We start from the raw sequence: 17,535 nt of genomic DNA on the forward strand, positions 1-17,535 counted from the left end.
ATTAAATACTTTGGTCACATAGTGAGAAGATATAGGATTCATTGGAAAAGACCCTGATGTTGGCAAAGATTGTAAACAAAAGGAAAGGGGTATGGCAGAAGATGAGATGAGTAGATAGTGTCATGCAAACAATGAACATGAACTTGGACAGACTTTGAAAGATGGTGGAGCCTGGAAGGGCCTGGTGTGCTATGATCCATGGGGTCACTGAGAACCAACACTAGTCTGTCCGTTTTTTGCATGAGACTTACACTGTTTCCGGCACCGCCCCCCCCCCCCCCAGTCCAACAGTCCCCAAGCTCCTACTGCCCTTCTCTCCTAAATGACCTGTATTTGACTAATTTAACCACTTTTTGTCTACATTTATTTTTATGCTATGTATATATTTTCATGTGTACTTGTCTCCCCCATTAGAATGTGCACTTATTATGAATAGTAATTGTTTCATTCTTTGTGTTTGTACCCCTTTTAGCACTTAGTAGACACTGCTTAAATACTTATTCATTAATTGTGTGACTTTGGAAAAGTCACTTAACCTCAGTGGGTCTCAGTTTTACCATCTGTAAAATGAGGGGATTGGACTGTATCTCTTTTATTCTATGATCTTATACGTGTGATTTTTTGATTTTCAATAATTTTAGAATCATCAAATTTAGAACTAAATTAGAAGCCTTTGCTTCCTTCAGTAAGTACACGTAATTTGTCTGGCTGATTTACTCAGCTATATCCTATTCCTATGAATTATTTTAGATCAAAGATATAAAGTGTAGTATATTTAATTAATGAAGTAGGTAGTATGATTATGCATATCAAATGAACCTTTCATTATATCTTTTATATTGTATTAAGGAAAGAAGTGAAATAAGTAATTTCATTATATAATGATTAATAGAGAAATGAAGATTGTTCTTTTTAAATGCCCCAAAACTTCCAATGATAGAAATAAAAACTCCAGAAAATATATTTTTTTTCTTATAGGGTATTTTAAGCTTGAATATTGAAAATGAATAAAATTATGGTATGTTTGTTGTTTTACTTTAAATTTAGACTACTTAAGTAAATAGCTCAGTCTTGAAAAGAATGTATAAAGTATTTGCTGTGATTTTCACACAGCATTACTATGTGCATATGGTGGTATACTCTAGCATATCAGCTCATTGCTGTTATGATTCTACTAGTGATGAAAATTTTGTGTGGTAAAAAATCAGATCTCTAGTTGGGAAACACATTCTGAAGCAATTTAATCATTATTCCATCGCTGATTTTTTTTTTTTTTGCTTTCTTTTTAAGCACAAAAGGTTCAGTATCTTAGCCCCATATAATTTTACCATTAACTGTGCTGTGGTGTATGGGGCAGGGAGGTGAAAGAACATTTTTGACGTATTCCTGTTTTGCAGATTATGTATTTGCCAACTGTCACCTTTTTTTCCTCTTAAACTGTAGGCAGAACAACATGACTATTTGAAGCTCTGCCTTTTCTCCCTTTTGAGATGGCTCAGGATACACTAGACCTTCCTTTGAACTTTGAGTTTTGGCTGAATAAGGCTGTAGCATGGGGCCAGGCCAGTACTTTGGAATCCCAGCAAGATGTCTGCCTTCACCTGCCTCAATTACAGAAGTTCCTGCAGCAGATTTATGAAACCTTGAAACATATGGTAAGTAGCTTACTGGAAGAGTGAAATGTTTTGAAGACAGCTTCAGAAACAGTCTGCACCCCAGATTTCAGCAAGTCAGAAAGCTAATGGTAGCAGAGAGGCTTGTGGTATTGACCTAATGTAGAACTAGATCACAGAGGCAAAGTGGGGAAACAGCCACAGGTAACGCAAACAAGAATGTGTTTCCTTAGTCCCTGATTTATTGGTAACAAAGTCTTTTTTTTTTCTTGATTGGTTATATTGTCACATGAGACTTCCTGACCAATCAAGTAGGCTTAAAAAACCCGCTCTCTTTAAAGTAAACAAGAATTTGATCCTGGTTGTCAGGTCATAAATTGGATTATTTAAAGGTATTTCTATGTTAAGTTGTAAGTGATCCCTTAAATCTTGAAGAGCTTGCTGACATGCAAACTTTACTCTGTAATAGCGACTTTAAGCTGAAAATCACTATGCTCAGATCCCTGAGAAGTGTTATAAATATTATCTAAGTATTTTTACTGGTATGTATTTTTTTTTCTAATTGTTTTTAGGGTTAGTGCAAATTTTGTATTTTGTATTTTTACTTTTGATATAAAATCTTTTCATTTGTGGAAATTATTTCAGTATAAAATTATTTTATACAAATGTAATAGTTTCATGATTTCTTTGCTTTAAAAATTACAAAAACAATGTCATTTATAAAACACTAGTCTTTAAAGTTAAATTTTATAAGCAGAACTAAAAGATTTGCATGCGGAATTTTTGTAAAAATCAGGCAAGTTGGATATTTTAATGTATCCTCATGATGATAAAATAAATGTATATGTGTTTTAGAAACCTTTATACAAAGGTATATTTTGCATAATTATCTAATATATTCTGATTGTTTCATATCATTTTGGTGTATCAAAACTATGAAACTTGGTTTAAATTGGACTTCCTGTGCACAGCCCCAAAAAGTCCAAGGTCATCGTTGAATGTGAGACAAATGTTAGGAATTTGTTGTAGCAGGAAATGATTATTGTTTCAGTTACTTGTATGTTGTCTTAGTTCTGTCCCACTTGAAAATTTCTCCATTTGTTATATTACAGTAAACATATAGAAATGGGAAAACAGAGCAATTACAAAACAACCTGTAGAGTTTACTCTGCCTTTTTTATTCTTTAAAAAAAAAATTTCTATTTGACCCCTTATCCCCTCTTCTTCTGTACCCTCTCTTTCCCTCCCTATCTCTTCTGCAAGCTTAAGATTATGATTACAATGAGCACAAGTAGTAACAGAGTGAAATATTTACCTTTATGACTTGGGGGCTATTATAGCTTTCACAAATTCCAGGGCAGCAGTTTGCATTTCAGTACAAAACTCAGGTATAGGATTATCTACTTATAAATTATAATAAATTATGAAAGCCTTGTTATTTTCAAATCATGTAACTTCTCATGTTCTAAGAATGAGGAAAATGAAATTAAAATTTTAACATAATTCATCTCTTACCATAAGGAAATAATGTATCTTGGTTTTAGATGACCTATTTTAAAGGACGATGTTAGAATAGTTGCCTGAGAGTCTTACTTTGATTAATTACCCTAAGGACCTCAATTATTTATTATTTTTTACTTTTCCAAAACAGCTATCTAAATTTTAAAGCTCTTGTTGATATCATTTTAGTCTATTTGAGATGTGCCTTTTTAACGGACTTGTAATATTCTTTTTACAGGATTTTCCTGTGGCTATTCAGAGATTTCCTTTAATTGGTCAGTTGCTGGGAAGGCTTTCCTGGAATCCTTTTGTCGTAGGATATGGTAAGACTTTAGAGAGTTATCATTCTGGAACAAATTTTTGATAAATTTATTTCTACCAAAAGACTTAAAAATATCATTTTGAATTTTTATATTGTTATTCAAAATTCAGTAAAATTTTCCCATATTTAGCTTGTTCACCTTTTTTCAAAGTATAACTTAAAATGTGAATTGCTCTGGCAGAAAGAGATCCTTTATATATAATTTTTTGGCATGGGAAAGAAACCTTTTCTCCTGCATGAGAAAGGTAAAACTTACTAACCCTATTTGAATGTCCAGTTTAAGGGTAGGTATTGTTATATCTCATGCTGCAATAAATATTTTGTGACTATAATGATCATACAGTTATTTCTTTGTTCCTCTTTCTACCCTGTTTGGATCATATAATCATCGATTTAGAGTTGAAAAGGAACTCAGAAGAGAACTAGTCCAAAATCCTCATGTTACAGAGGAGGAAACTCATAAGAACTGACTTGCAAGGATCATACCCAAGTTTTCTGACTCCAGATCCAGCACTCGGTCCATCTACCTTGAGGCCTCATATTTCATTAAATTATCGCGTTTAAATTTTGAAATCTTTACATATCATACATAGCATATAAATGTGAACCTTCCCTCCAGCCCCACCTTAATTTTTAAAAGCCTCTTGGGAGGCATTGTATTATTGATAAAGTGCTGGAATTACAGATAGAAGGACCTACTTTAAAATCCTGCCTCAGAAGTTTTCTAGCTGTGTGACTCTGGGCAAGTCACTTAATCCCTCAAACCCGTGGTTTCCTTATTTGTAAAAGGGTGATGATAAGAGCATCTTTATGTAACGGCCTGCAAAATGGAACTTTTTACTGTTGTTTGTTTGAATGGAGCAGGTAATCCAGTCATTGAATCGTATGTGATCTGGTGCTGGTGGTTGATGGGTATATAAGATCTGAGGTTGGCATTTTGTTTTGGGGGTACATCATTGAAAGAATGTGGGTGATGAGACTCTGGGCAAGCCATTGAACCTGTGCGCCCCCCGACCCCCCGCCAGCTTTGTAACCCAGATAGATGTTGGTGCTTCTCTGGTAACTATGAATTATGATTTGAATCAGACAAGTCTGTCTGTTGATGTTTGTAATTTCTGTTTGTATTTGCCTTGAAGTTCAGGGGGCTGATCTTTTCCCCCTGAACTAAGTGACTGATGTATGTATGTTTAATTAAACCAAGATTGTTAACCCCTTAAAGTTGCTTTCCTTAGAAAAGTAGAGTAAAGAACTTGTGTTAGCAGCCCTAATGTGTGTTGGTTGTTGTTGGTCTTACACAGCCACGGTCGCTGCTAGCCACGTTGTTATTAAACTATCTCACCTGGTTTTTGTGAAGAACAAATGAGATTATGCACATTATCCTGCATATAACTTGTTTGTTTATGCATGTTTTGCATTAGGTTATGAGCTCCTTGAGGGCAGGGACTATCTTTTGCCTCTTTTATATCCCCAGTGCTTAGCACAGTAGCTTGGCCCTCTAATAGGCACTTGAATGTTTATTGATTCATATCAGATGCTTTATAAAGTATAAAATGCTATATGTTGGCTATATTATTATTATTGGTCGCATCTAAAATAAAAAAGAATGCTATTGAGCTATAAGTGTAATAAAGCTATGGGAGGGATTGCTCCAAGATTTGAATTAGAGAGAAAATATAAATTTATTTTTTAAGGTTTTGATAAATTGATGGATAATAGCGATATGATGAGATAGAGTTCTTTTTCTTAAAAATACATTTATCAATTCCTGTTGTTTTTAAAATACAATCATTTCTGGGGAACGTGCCCCCGTCTGCATTGACTCTTTCTTTGTGATAAAAGAAAATAAGCAAAAACATGACTGGGCAGATAGTTCTACCCTGTCAAGGCTAATAAGAAAATAAGGAAGCTGGGAGGGCATGAGGGGGAGGGAATAACGAGTTCAGTTTTGGACTGTTGAGTTTAAGACTTCTGGTTGGTTGTTGTCCTTTGTTCTTCAGAGGACCACAGTGACGTCACAGTGCTAGAGTCAAGTTACACTGTGTCCAGCTGTGGCTGATGAGACCAATACAAGCTCAGAAGGCTCTGCTACAGGTCAGGCACAAATAGTCCATGTGAACATTTGGGGTGGATTCTCTCAGTTTGTGTGTCCTGCTATTCCTTTGAGCTTTTTCAATTCTGCTTTGCACCTTCCCAGATGTGGGCGCGCCATGCTGAGTGGTCCTTGACTGTTCTCGAATCACTTGTTCCTACCATCATGTGATCCCTTGGCCTGTGGGACTTCTACATGAAATAGTCTTTTTGGCAAGCATACATTTTGCATTTGGCCAGCTGTTGCAACAGATTGGCTACAAAAACAACAGCACAGGCTCTTTGGTCTGCTTTACTAAGGAAAGCAACATTAAGGGGTTAACAATCTTACTTTAATCCAACATATACATATAAACTCACTTAGTTCAGGAGGAAAAGGCACCAGCCTGAACTTCTGAGCAAATACAAACAAGTTACAAACATATCCAGTATAAACAGATCAGATCACAATTCATAGTTACCAAGAAACCATCAACATCTGGGTTGACGAGCTGGGGAGTTCTTAACAATGGCTGGCCCAAAGTCATGTGCCACTCCTCCTTGGCTCAGAGCCCCAGGCAGACAACTCTGTTGTCTCTTTTTATAGTCTTTAGATGTCATCAAATGTCATCTCTGAGCGACCAGAGCTTAGCCACATACTATTGGCTCTGGTCTTAGCAACTCCCCTTAGGGCCCTGGGGGCTTCACGCTCACATTGGCTTAGCACCTAGTAATTAGGGGTTTGGGCCTGGGGTTTAGCACCTAGTTAGACTCAGTCAAAGACAATTAATTAATTTAGCATTCTAAAACAGTAAAAAGGTTCCACCTTGATTAATATTACACCAGCCCATCATAATTGGGCTCTCTGCAGTTTATTTTGAGAAAGGACCTCAGTGTCTGGCATCTTATCATGCCAGATGATCTTCAGAATCTTCCTAAGACAATTCACGTGGAAGTGATTCACTTTCCTGACCTGGTGCTGATAGACTGTCCAGGTCTCACAGGCATACAACAATGAGGTTAGCGCAGTAGCTCTGTAGACCTTCAGTCTGGTAGTCAGTTTAATACCTGGGGCCTCCCAAAGACTTGAGCTAGCTCTGGCAATGCGTGCGTCAACCTCATTATCAATGTGTACGTCCCTGGAAAGTATAGTGCCAAGGTAAGTGACCAAATCTTATCCGCAGTATTCTCTCCATTCGCTAAGACTTTATATTTTAGTTTGGGATGTCCAATAGGCTGTCGGACTGGAGGTCAAGAGAGAAGTTAGAGATATAGAGATGACAATTGAATCCGTGGAAGCTGAGGAGATCACCAGTATAGAGGGAGAAAAGAAGAGAGGCTAGGATAGGGCCTTGGGAAAAATGCATAGCAAATGGATGTGGATCCAGCAAAGGGCCACTCAGACAGGTTAGGAGGAGGGCTCAAAGAAGAGATGGTGATCAACAGAGCTCTAAGCTTCAGAGAGATCATGGAAGAAAAGGATTGATGAAAGGCTATTAAATTTCTTGATTAAGAGGTCATTGGTTTCTATATAGAAAGCAATTATCAGTTGCATGATGAAGTTAGATGCCAGACTGCAGAGAGTGAGAGGGAAGGAAATATAGGAGCAGTAATAAAATGCCTTCTCAAGGACTTTGGCCATATAAAGGGGAGAAGAAATATAGAGTGATAGCATGTAGGATGGAGGATCAAATGATGATATTTTTCATATTTTATTATTTAATATTTTAGTTTTCAGCATTGATTTCCACAAGATTTTGAGTTACAAATTTTCTCCCCATTTCTACCCTTACCCCCACTCCAAGAGAGCATGTATTCTGATTGCCTCATTCCCCAGCCCTCCCTTCTGTCAGCCTGCTCCCTCCCCCCCCATCCCCTTTCCCCTTACTTTCTGGTAGGGCAGGTTAGATGTCTATGTCCCATTCTCTATATATCTTATTTCCCAGTTGCATGAAAAAACAACTTTTCTTTTTGAGCATCCGCTTTTAGAACTTTGAGTTCCAAATTCTTTCCCCTCCTCCCTTCCCACCCACCCTTCCTAAGAAGGAAAGCAATTCAACATGGGCCACACATGTATCAATATGCAAAACAATTCCACAATAATCATGTTGTGAAAGACTAACTATATTTCCCTCCATCCTATCCTGTCCCCCTTTATTCAGTTTTCTCCCTTGACCCTTGTCCCTTTTCAAAAGTGTTTGCTTTTGATTACCTCCTCCCCCATCTGCCCTCCCTTCTATCATCACCCCTTTCTTAACCCCTTCCCCCTACTTTCCTGTGGGGTAAGATACCCAATTGAGTGTGTATGTTATTCCATTCTCAAGTCAGATACGATGAGAGCAAGATTCACTCACTCCCCCGCACCTGTACCCTCCTCCCTTCCAACAGAACTGCTTTTTCTTGCCACTTTTATGTGAGATAATTTACTCCATTTTATCTCTCCCTTGCTCCCTCTCTCAAAATATTCCTTTCTCACCCCTTAATTTTATTTTATTTTTTAGATATCATCCCTTCATATTCAACTCACCCTGTACCCTCTATCCATATATATATGGACATTCCTTCACCTGAATACTGGGAAAGGTCTCATGAATTACAAACATCATCTTTCCTTGTAGGAATGTAAACAAAATGATTCAACTTTAGTAAGTCCCTTATGATTTTCTTGTTTACCTTTTGATGCTTTTCTTGATTCTTGTATTTGAAAATCAAATTTTCTATTCAGCTCTGGTCTTTTCATTGAGAAAGCTTGAAAGTCTTCTATTTTACTGAAAATCCATATTTTGCCTTGGAGCATGATACTCAGTTTTTCTGGGTAGGTGATTCTTGGTTTTAATCCTAGCTCCTTTGACCTCCAGAATATCATATTCCAAGCCCTTCGATCCCTTAATGTAGAAGCTGCTAGATCTTGTGTTATCCTGATTATATCTCCACAGTACTCAAATTGTTTCTTTCTGATTCCTTGCATCATTTTCTCCTTGACCTGGGAACTCTGGAATTTGGTGACAATATTCTTAGGAGTTTTCTTTTTGGGATCTTTTTTAAGAGGTGATTGGTGGATTCTTTCAATTTCTATTTTGCCCTTTGGTTCTAGAATATCAGGGCAGTTCTCCTTGATAATTTCCTGAAAGATGATGTCTTGGCTCTTTTTTTGATCATGGCTTTCAGGTAGTCCAATAATTTTTACATTATCTCTCCTGGATCTATTCTCCAGGTCAGTGGTTTTCCCAATGAGATATTTCACATCGTCTTCCATTTTTTCATTCCTTTGGTTCTGTTTTATGATATCTTGATTTCTCCTAAAGTCACTAGCTTCCACTTGCTGCAGCCTAATTTTTAAGGTAGTATTTTCTTCAGTGGTCTTTTGGAGCTCCTTTTCCATTTGGCTAATTCTGCCTTTCAAGGCATTCTTCTCCTCATTGGCTTTTTGGAGCTCTTTTGACATTTGGGTTAGTCTATTCTTTAAGGTGTTATTTTCTTCACTATTTTTTTGGGTCTCCTTTAGCAAGTTGTTGACTTGTTTTTCATGGTTTTCTTGCATCACTTTCATTTCTCTTCCCAGTTTTTCTTTTACTTCTCTTACTTGCTTTTCCAAATCCTTTTTAAGCTCTTTCATGGCCTGAGCCCAATTCATATTCTTCTTGGAGGCTTTTGATGTAGGTTCTATGTCTTTATTGCCTTCTTCTGGCTGTATATTTTGATCTTCTTTGTCACCAAAAAAAGATCCTATAGTCTGAGTCCTTTTTTTTCACTGTTTGTTCATGCTCCCAGCCAGCTACTTGACCCTTGAACTTTTTGTCAGTGTACGATTGCTTATAGGGTAGAGAGTACTTTGTCCCAAGCTTTAGGGGCTGTGCTGATGTTTTCAGAGCCACTTCTACTCCATGGCCACTGCAAGCTCTGCCACAGCAGTGCTCTTCCTCCCCCAAGAACCACCAACCAGGACCACGATTCAGATCCAAGCAGGGCAAAGCAAGAGAACCTGCCTCTGTGCCCACAAAGTTCTCCTTGCACTTCCTCTCTGATCCACAGCTTGATTCCTCCCACTGTGTAAGCCAGGGACTCTGGAAGCAGCCGTAGGAGCTTTCTGCTGCTGCCACTGCCACCACTACTGCGCTACCTCTGCCACCCCCAGGGCTGGGTCCAGACCGCTCTCACCCACATTTAGCAGTTTTCCCACTTTCCTGCTCTGTGGTCTTTGGCATTTGTGGCTTGCGAAGTCTGGTAACTGCTACAGCTCAGTGATTCCTGGCCCTAAGGCCTACTCCACCCACCCAACTCCCAGTCTGGTCTGCCCTGGCGCTGTCCATGCTCTGCTGCACTCCGCTCCCAGGCTCAGCTCCCAACATGGTGCAGTAGACCCTTCCCAGTGACCGTCTAGGCTGTCCTGGGCTGGAGATCCGCTTACCTCTGCTATTTCGTGGGTTCCACAGCTCTAGAATTTGTTCAGAGCCATTTTTACTGGTGTTTAGAGGGATTTGGGGGAGAGCGTAAGCACATTCCTGCTTTCTAGCTGCCATCTTGGCTCCACCCCTGGTTCTGAAACTTTTGGAGAAGGGACATGGGTTTGAGCTCTCTTTCAAGCACAGATGTGTCTCCTGCCCCTCTGTTTTTTCCCCATCCTGCAGAAATACTTTGTAGCAGAGAATGCTGCCTCTGTGTCACTGTCTGTCTTATTTAGCCCAGTCAATCAATAAGCATTTATTAAGTGCTTACTATGTACCAGACACTGCTACATTAGATTATTAGATCTAATATAATCATGAGATCATTAGCTCTCTAAGCATTAGATCAAGGTATGTAGCTTACAACACATACAGCCCTGGAATGAGGGAATAGGGACTGGGGTGAGGGGTTGGGCTTTGTTGCAAGCCTACGTTTTGCTGGGTCCTTGGGTCTTCTAGTCTAACCTTGCTGCCCCTAGTGAGGTAGGAGGTAACGGTGCTGAGTGAGCTTAGTATAGATTTATGACAGTTTTTTTGGTTTGCTTTTCATTTTTTAACCCTCTTTTGTATTTAGTGTTCTTTAGACCATAGAGATAGCTTGCTGAAGTTGCTTAATCTTTGGCACATAATTTCTGTTTTTGAAAGGTCATGGGAAACAGAGAAAAGGTCTATTTCTGCATCTCTTTAGTCATGTGACTTGGAAGTTCCTAAGAGCTCTTTATGATTGTGTCTCTTTTTGCTTTCTCATTCTTCCAAGCTTCCTGACTCTGGAATTCTATTAGTACCAGGCTCTGAGCACTTCTGGAAGGAATTCGGAATTGTGTTTGGTTTTATTTTGTCTTTGATTTTACTGCTACTTTTTGAAGGTATTGAGTGTTCTGTTAATCCTGGATCCCAGGGACAGCTCAGGCCATGGACCCACAAACTTTCAGTGGTCCTAACAGGAGGTCTAATCCAGTGTGATGTCTCAGAGATTCTCCCATAGTCTGATTTTGCAAATTCCTGACTTGGATTTGGGTTTGAATAATATGATTTTTTAGGCTTACTTGCAACTCCAATAGACTGCTACTAGACAACCACTTATTGGCCAGCTGGAAAACTCTAGGCTTTTTTCTGGGTTTCCTGCCCTGTTCGTTCCACTGCAGGCCTCAGATTGGTTGGGCACTGTATCTGAGACCCTCCTTTGCTCCAGAGGGCCCGAGCCACATTTTTGTTCCCCACTTCTGTATTTGTTTCTTGCTCAACACCCAGCAGAGGGCCCATGATGACTCTTTGACCTAGGCACAGGTCCCTGTGACTGTTCCTTGCTTTGGTTTTCCCTGGACATAGTCCTCTTCTGCAGTCTACAACAGAGCTGTGATCTTATTCTGGTTTGTGAGCAACAATTGGGACCTCTTCTTGCCCTGGTGCACAGGACATTTTCAGGCCCTGTATTGGAATGCCTTCTCTGCTTACTACCTCATCCTCAATGTCCAGGAACCTTTGTGTTTCTCTGTACTCACCCGACCTGGGAAAATGATTCATTGCGATTTTTTTCTTAGATTTCCCCGTCAGGACTTAGTCTAGAGCATTTTCAGGATTTTTGTCCAATAGTTGTGAGGGGGAGATGGGTTGTACTATTATTCCTCTTACTCTGACGTATTGGTTGCTTCCAACAATGTGGTTTTTCCGTTGTTGTTTTTTTTTTTAATTTTGTTTTGTGAATTTTTCAGTTTATTTTAAACTTAAATACAAAATGAGGGGAAAAAACATTGCTGTGTACACAGCAGAATATGAGGATTCTATGTAAAACAGTAAATTTCCATTTTCAAGAAAACCTATATAATAAATACTAGACATTGTTCTCAAAGCTGCTCAGCTTTTCTTTGCTTCCTTCTAGGTTTTCTTTTGTTTTCTGCTGTGCACTTTTTACTCCCCCCTCCCCTGCCCATAAAGAAGGCTACAATTAAGTGCATATATATGCATAGATATCTATAAACATATACATATATACACATATACACTTATGCACATGTGTGTAAGACTATACTATGTTTATTTCCACTTGTCCTCTGTTTCTCCGAAGGCAGACAGCATCCTCTTCATATGTCCAGGTCTTTCCATGTTTTTCTACATAAACCAGCTCATTTTTTCCTACACTGTAGCAGTATTCCAAATCAATCACATCCTATCTGAAAGATTGTCTATGAGAGTTTTTTTTCCCCAGTTTTCTGCATTCTTTCTATTGTTTGCTATGTACGTTTTTTTTTTAATAACAGAAATTTTAATTTAAAATAATTGAAATTATCCATTTTGCACTTCAACAGTGCTCTCACCTTTTAATATAATTTAAGGTCTGGCACTGCTGAATCTACTTCCTTTACATCTTTTTTCTGTTTTCTTTGAAGTTCCTGATCTTTTATTTTTTCAAATGAACTTTGTTATTATTTTTTCTAACTCAGTAAGATAATTTTTTAGTAATTTAATTGGGATGACGTTGAATAAATAGATTAGTTAGGTAAAATTGTCATTTTCAAAATTATATTGGCTTTACCTACCCATGAACAATAAATATTCCTTTAATTATTTAGATATGACTTTGTTTGCATAAAAAGTGTTTTATGTTTATGTTCATTTAGTTCCCCTATCTGTTTTGGGAGATATGCGCTCAAATATTTTATACTGTCTAGGTATTTTAAATGGTCTAAAACAGTATTGAATAATATTGGTGAAAGTGTAGTTTGTCTTTTTCTTTTTTTGATTAAAACTATTTTAACTTTATCTGAAATCATGATTACAATCCTTGCTTCTTTTACATAATAAATTCTACTCCTGCTCTTTAGTTTATCTTTGTATCTCTCATTTTTCTAATGATTCCTGAAAGCAACATAACTGTTGAATTCAAATTTTTAATCTGGTATCTGTTTCCATTTTTATGGCTGAAGTCATCCCATTTACACTCTAAGCTGCAATTACTTGTCTATTTTCCTTCTTCCTATTTTTCCTCACTGTCTTCATCCTACTTACCCTTATTCCTCCTCATCCCTGTGCTTTACTTCTACCCACTACCTTGTCCTCCCATTCCTTAACCTACTCACCCCTGGAAGAGTCCCTCCCTTATCCTCTTCCCCCCTACCCTATCCCCTTACCCTCTTACTTCCTTCTGAATTTAGAAGATTTTTATACCCACACACACACACACACATACACACACACACACACACATACATACATACATACATAAATATATATCCTCTTTCTTCCATTGAAGATTAGAGTAAGGTTCCACCACTCCCTGTCTTCACCGTACTAGCTTCTTCTGTATCAGTTTTTCCTTTTATATCTCATTTGCATGAGATGATCACTCCTTTTTATCTCTCCCTACAGTTTTATTTTTTTTAGAATCACCCCATCATGTTCAGCTCAGCCCAAGACTTTTTTTCAAAGTACCTAAATAATGATGACAGTCATGAGTACTGATAATATTTTCACACATAAGAAGTAAATAATTTGACCTTATTGAGTCCCTTATAATTGATCTTTAATGTTTACTTTATATTTCTCCTGGTTGTTATATGTCATATTTTCTCTGTTTTTTTGTCAACAAATCCCTGAAAGTCTTTCATTTCGTTAAATGTTCTTTTTTTTCCCATTCAGGATTACACTTAACTTTGCTGTGTTGTAACCCCAGCTCTTTTACTCTACAAAATATAGTATTCCAAAACCTATGTTCCTTCAACATAGTAGCTGCTAGGTCTTGTATAATCCTTATTATAGTTCTGTGATATTTCAATTGGTTTTTTCTTGTTGCTTCCAATATTTTCTACTTAACCTGGGAGCTGGCTATGATATTCCTGCAACTTTTCCTCCTGTGATCTCTTTCAGAGGGTGATCAGTAGATTTTTTTTTTTTTACTTTGTATTCCTGTTCTAGAACTTCAGGGCAATTTTTCTTGATAATTTCTTTTGATGTTGTATCAGCATTCTTTTTTTAAATCATAATTTTCAGGTAGTCTGACTATTCTTATGTTATTTCCCCGACATCTGTTCTCTAGATCAGTTGTTTTTCTGACGAGTTGTTTCCCTTTTTCCTCTGGTGTTTTTTTTTCATTGTTTTTATTTTTATTTTATTATTTTTTGGTGTCCTAGAATATCATTAGCTTCCCCTTGCCCAATTCTAATTTTCAAGGAATTATTTTCTTCAAGTTTTTGATTCTCTACTTCCAGTTGGTTGACTTTCTTTTCGTAATTTTCTCGATTGCCCTGAATTGCTCTCATTTTTTTTTTAATTTTTTCTCTATCTCTGTTATTTTCTTTTTAAAGTCCTTTTAAAGTTCTTCCAAGAACTCTTTTTATGCTTGGGATTATTAGATGTTTCTCATTGAAAAAGAAGCAACTCTTTTAGCTCTGTTATCTTCCTCTGAATATGAACCCAGATCTTCTCTATCCCATAGTTCTTTCTCCTTTGCTTACTCATCTTTCTTTATTTCGTTTTGTTTTTAGCAGCTGTTAGTGTAATCGGGTTCTAGCCCTGAGGTATGAGGAATGATGCGCCACACCTCTGGTCCTTCTTACTGTTATTTTCTCAGGTTTGTGCCTAGGCCTAACCTTGGGCTCTCCCCTCCACTCCTTAGCCACAGCCACACTGACCCGCAAAGGATCTTGCTCCCTCAATTCCCTGTAGTGGCAGCAAACTACATCTATCTTCTCTGCCCTGGAACTGAAAGCAGGGCCTCTACTCTTGCAAGTGCCCACAGCCAGCAGGATCCCTAGCCCCTCTGCTACTGCATTCACCAGGTGTATGCTAGCTCCTTCCCACAGCCGCAGCTGGGACGAGTCTGGTGCCATCCCTCCACAGTGGAAGGTCCCTCCATCTTCTACTCAACCATTAGACTTCAGCACTGTCTGTAAGATGAAACTTTCTAAGGCAGAGGCCGCCTCTCAACCTAGCCGTTCCTGGGGCTTGTTGTTGAATGCGGAGAGTCAGCCTGGAGGAGGTCACGTCTTTCCTGGGGTCTTCTCAAATTGTATTAGGGAGAAAACTGCTTTACCCTAACTTTTGTTTATTTCCACTGCTCTGCTTTCCCTCTGAGGTGATGTTCTGTCTTTTTTTGTGGAGGAAATTCGAAGAGCTGAATGTTTTCTTACCTACTCCTCCATCTTCCCAGAATCTTTTCCCTTCCTATCTCCCCAAATTCAATATGTTGTTTTTAAGAAACATACTGGAAATGTGTAGATTCATGTGGAGTTAAATTTAGGGACTGAAGCAGAATTTATTATGCTTTAGGTGAATTTTAAAAAGCAGGGTAATATTTTAGATATGAGGCCTTCATCAGAGACATTGGTTGTAAAGATTTTCTCCCAACTTTCGGCTTCCCTTCTAATCTTTGTTGCATTGGCTTTGTTTATACAAAAACTTTTCAGTTTAGCATAATCAAATTTTCCATTTTGCATTTTATAATGCTCTCTATCTCTTGTTGGGTCATGAATTCTTCCCTTTCCCATAAATCTTACAGGTTAGCTATTTTTGCTCTCCCAAATTGCTTTTAGTATCAGCCTTTATTCCTAAATCATGTACCCATTTTGAATTTATTTTGGTAGATGGTGTAAGATATGGGTCTCTGCCCAGTTTCTGCCATACTATTTTCTAATTTTCCCAGCAGTTTTTATGAAATAGTGAATTCTTAACCCAGAAGCTTGACTCTTTGGGTTTATCAAAGAGTAGATGGCTGTAGTCGGTGATTTCTGTGTCTTGTGTACCTAACCTATTCTGCTGATCTACCACTTTGTTTCTTAACCAGTACCAGGTAGTTTTGAGGACTGCTGCTTTATAGTACCGTTTGATACCTGGTATGTCTAGGCCACCTTCCCTAGCATTTCTTTTCATTAATCCTCTTGATATTCTGGACTTTTTGTTCTTCCAGATGAATTTTGTTATTATTTTATCCAGTTCTGTAAAATAATTTTTTGGTAGTTTGATTGGTATGGCACTGAATAAGTAAATTAATTTAGGTAAAATTGTCCTTTTTATTCTGTTAGCTCGGCCTAACCATGAGGAACTGATGTTATTCCATTTAATTAGATCTGACTTTTTTTGTGTGAGAAGTGTTTTGTAATTGTGTTCACATAGGCCCTGGGTTTGTCTTGGCAGATAGACTCCCAAATATTTTATAGTGTTTACAGTAACTTTAAATGGAATTTCTCTTTCTATCTCTTGCTGTTGGACTTTGTTAGTAATGTATAGGAATGCTGAGGATTTTTGTGGGTTTATTTTATATCCTGCAACTTAACTGAGCCAAATTTATGGGAATAAAAGTTATTCTCCAATTGAGAAATGGTCAAAGGATATGAACAGGCAGTTTTCAGAGCAAGAAATTGAAGATATTTAGAGGCATATGTAAAAATGCTCTAAATCACTATTGATTAGAGAAATGCAAATCAAAACAACTCTTGGGTACCACATCTCTCCTGTCAGATTGGCTAACATGACAAAACAGGAAAATGGTAAATGCTGGAGAGGATGTGGGAAAATTGGAACATTAATACATTGTTGGTGGAGTTGTGAACAGATCCAGCCATTTTGGAGAACAATTTCAAACTCTCCCCAAAGGGCTATAAAAATATTCATACCCTTTGACCCAGCAATACCACTCCTAGGGCTATATCTCAAAGAGATCACATAAGTGGGAAAGGGACCTGTATGTACAAAAATACTTATGGCTGCTCTTTTTGTAGTGGCAAAGAATTGGTAATCAAGGGGATGCCCAATGGCTGAACAAGTTGCAGTATATGAATGTAATGGAATACTGTTGTGCTATAAGAAATGGGGAAGGTACAGACTTCATAATAACCTGGAAAGACCTACATGATGTGATGCTGAGTGAGAGGAGCAGAACCAGGAGAACGTTATACACAACCAAAGACATACTGATTCTGGGATGACTAACTGTGATAGACTTGGCTCTCCTCAACAATACAAGGCTCAAAGACAGCTCCAAAGGACTCATGATGGAAAAAGCTACATCTGGAGAAAGAACTGTGGGATCTGAATGCAGATTGAGGCAAACTATTTGCTTTCTCTTCTTTTTTTTTGAGGGGGGGGTCTTGTTTCCTCTCTCTCATGATTCATTGCATTGGTCATAAATCTTCTTTGTAAGTTGACTATTGTGTAAATAAGTTTAATGTGAAGGTTTATGTAGAATCTATATTGGACTGCATGCCGCCTTAGGGGACAGGGGGGAGGGGAAGGAAGGGAAGAAAATTTGAAACTCAAAAACATGTAAAACTAAGTGTTGCAAAATAAAATTAAAATATATAATTAAAAAAAAGCAGGGTAATAGCAGACATGATTTCAGAGTTACCAGAAAAACTGACTTGGTTAAAAGAGATGTGTACAGAAACTACATTGTGCTTAAAGGCACTATTGTTAATGAAATAATACCAATATTTAATATGTATGAACCAAATGACATAGCATCTAAATACTTAAAAAGTTAATTGAATTATGAATAGAGATAGATAGCCCAACCACGATGGTCAAGGGGCTCAGTGTGCTACTTTTACATCTGTATAGATCTTGCAAAAAATGAACAAGAAAGACATGAAGGACT

At 37.8% G+C, this 17,535-nt stretch overlaps 1 protein-coding gene across 1 annotated transcript in view; it reads left to right on the forward strand.

The window, feature by feature from the left end:
- The window catches only part of FANCC (FA complementation group C), a gene marked incomplete in the record, with an annotated part of 210,394 nt that overhangs the window by 46,633 nt on the left and 146,226 nt on the right, over positions 1-17,535 (forward strand). The window contains 2 exon segments of the mRNA XM_036734518.1: positions 1,444-1,655; positions 3,352-3,436. Of these exon segments, the coding sequence (XP_036590413.1) occupies positions 1,491-1,655; positions 3,352-3,436 (250 nt within the window).

This window comes from Trichosurus vulpecula, chromosome 1 (genome assembly GCF_011100635.1).
Source record: "Trichosurus vulpecula isolate mTriVul1 chromosome 1, mTriVul1.pri, whole genome shotgun sequence".
In the NCBI taxonomy this organism is placed as follows: Eukaryota; Metazoa; Chordata; class Mammalia; order Diprotodontia; family Phalangeridae; genus Trichosurus; species Trichosurus vulpecula.